We start from the raw sequence: 2,788 nt of genomic DNA, 5'->3' as shown, positions 1-2,788 counted from the left end.
CTGCCCGAAGCCCATGGAGATCCCCAGGGATGCAGAGATCCACCTGGAGCCCCTGGAGGAGCCCATGCTGGAGCAGGTGATGCCTGAGAGGAGGCTGTGGCCCCGTGGGAGGCCCCTGGGGAGAGGAGCCCATGCTGGAGCAGCCTGGCCTGGAAAGGGCTGCACCCTGGGGAAATGACCCACCCTGCAGCAGTTTGAGGGGAACTGTTGCTTGTGAGATGGACTCACATTGGACAAGTTCATGGAGAACTGTCTCCCATGGGAGGGACCCCACAGTGCAGCAGGGGAACAACAACTCTCCCTGAGTAGCGGGAGAGGCCATGGAACAGGTCATGACCCCCATTCCCTGTCTCCCTGAGCCTCACTGTGGGAGGAAGTAGAGCTGGGAAGAAGGGAGGGGTGGGGGGAAGGGGTTTTGAAGGTTTACTTTATTACTCATTATCCTGCTCTGATTTCTGAAGAATAAATTCAATTAGTATCTCTAATTTAAATCTATTTTGCCTGTGATGGTATTTGGTGAGTGATCTTTCTCGGTCCTTATCTCAACCCATGAACCCTCTGTTGTATTTCCTCTCCCCTGCTCAGCTGCAGAGGGGAGTGAGAGGCTTCAGTGGGTGCCAGGCATCCAGTCAAGGTCAACCCACTGCAGTCTACTCAAATGTCTGTGTGCTAGAAGACCATGGCAGTATCTCTCCTGCCTTCCTTCTGCACTGTTTCACAGGTTTGTCTACGCTCCCTGCCAGAGTCCCATTTATTGTCTCTTACTGTGATTAACTGATACCTCATGCCACTGCAGTCTGGAGCTGAAAATACTCCCTCCTGCATGGCACATTGCATCCTGGTGTCTTCCAAGACTAAGCCTGACAGAGAGAACTACCATGACATCCAGGAATCTGTCATTCTACAACCAGAGCAGCAGATACAGCAGGACTGAGGAACAGGCAAGAGAGACTTGCAGAAATAAGGCAGCTGCCATCCACTTCCTTCTCATGCTCTTTTCCACCCTTCAGAAGGATCAGGCCCCAGAGCTTATCTTGTCTTTCTTCTTTGGTGAGCCCCTTGGGGTGTTCCACAAACAGCACTGAACACGCTCTGCTTGGACCATCAGGTGGAAGTGGTGCAATCCCAGATGAAACTCTTCTCTGGTCCCATGGGAAGCATGCTACACACAAAGCAGCTCATACACCCCCCAGGACACTTCTGACCACTGCAGGCATCCTATGAAACTGGGCAGCATTTCTAAAACCTGAAAAAACATTTCATGAAGATACAAAGAGACTTCTCCACTGTCACTGACAAACAGTCTGAGCAGCACTGAGCAACACTGAGAGGGAACACTGAAAATTCCAGAAGATTGAATTCTTGCAATTCAAAGTGCAATGACCAAAGTCTAACTATTAAACCAAACTCATGCCAGGGTTCCAAAAACAAGCCATTTCAGTGGACTAGTTTTGCAAGTATTTATTAGGAAAGTATGAACACTTCACTAATATTTTTATCTCCCCAAAGTGATCCCTACTACAGGAATTTAACAGGTCTCAGTAACTTCAGATCAAACTTGTTCAGTTCATAAGCAAAATGGTGATTTCTGTAACTAACTTTGCCCATAATCAGGTTAGGCTATAGAAAACTACTCCTGTGTGGTCAGTGCCACAGTCCCCAACATAAGACAAAAGCTGCAGTCTAATTAGCAATTCTGAACAAACTAGGCTGAAATCCTGAGAACTCTGATCACTCAAAAAAAAAAAAAACAAACCAAAAAACCCCAAACCAACAATAAAAATAAGGACATTTTGCTGAGAGACTGCAAAAATGGTCCTAGTTCATCTAAGAGTAGGCTAAAATTAAGATGCTTTCTTTGGTATCAGTGCAAAGTGATTCAATGAACTGGGACTTTAAGGAAGACCAAGGTCATACCCAGCATTTTCAGGTCAGTTCACAGGACTTAAAAAATTCTGGCTTTGGATGAAGGATACAGGATTTTCAACCTTACAAGCATTGCTTCGAGGTATTCTGCATTGAAAGATGAAATTTTAGAGGCTTTTCTCTCTAATATTATCATTGTATGTATTTCTGAAAGCAAAAGCTTTACACATTTGATACAGCTTGCAATGTGTTTGAGTACTTGTGTAGATCCTATGCATGAGTAAAATAACCTCACCATTATTTTTTTAATCAATCACAGAAGACATTGCAAATGCAAATCCAAGTTTTTAACATAAAGTACCACATGTTCAAAGTATTTAATGAATAGTTTATAAAAATACACTAAAAAATCATTATGAATGAAAAGTGTTTCAGCTAAAACTTTGACAAGGATTAAAAAAAGATGAGTGGCCCATATGCTATTCTGGAAGCAGATCCTCTCCTAGTTCTTCATCAGCAAAATCATCTTCCTCCGTTCTTTTTCTTGCTGCTGTTTTTGGTCTTTCTGGTTGTGGGCCAAGTGGATCTGCGTAGGAGGCATCTAGGGTTTAAATAAATACATGTGAAACAGTTACAAAGTATTTTAGCTTTAACTTTAGCTGGTTTTAAACATACAAAATCAAATACAAGATTAGGATTTAGCACTACACATCTGTGCCTTTGAAATGCAGACAGAATGAGCATGTGAATGCTGAAGGAGGACAAAACACTGCATTCAGGAACTGAGGCAGGGCACAAGAGCAAAGTTCCAGAGTTCTACTGATGAAAGCCTCTTGCTGTTTTTTCTAATAAATTTCTCTTATTATACTACAGTGAGAAAAAGACTTTGGAAATGTGCAAGGAACAGCAAGACTGATGACTT

General features: G+C 43.3%; 1 protein-coding gene across 1 annotated transcript in view; it reads right to left on the bottom strand.

Annotated features, from left to right (window-relative positions):
* Positions 1-1,446: 1,446 nt before the first annotated feature.
* IFT88 (intraflagellar transport 88) overlaps positions 1,447-2,788 on the bottom strand; it is a 43,585-nt gene continuing 42,243 nt past the window's right edge. Inside the window, exon 26 of the mRNA XM_063149014.1 lies at positions 1,447-2,467. Within this exon, the coding sequence (XP_063005084.1) occupies positions 2,346-2,467 (122 nt within the window). The 3' untranslated portion in view covers positions 1,447-2,345. The remainder of the gene's footprint in view (positions 2,468-2,788) is intronic.

The sequence above is a fragment of the Melospiza melodia genome, chromosome 2 (assembly GCF_035770615.1).
Source record: "Melospiza melodia melodia isolate bMelMel2 chromosome 2, bMelMel2.pri, whole genome shotgun sequence".
NCBI classification, from domain to species: domain Eukaryota; kingdom Metazoa; phylum Chordata; class Aves; order Passeriformes; family Passerellidae; genus Melospiza; species Melospiza melodia.
The sequence above is the reverse complement of the archived record's forward strand: the minus strand, read 5'-3'. Positions and strand labels throughout refer to the sequence as shown.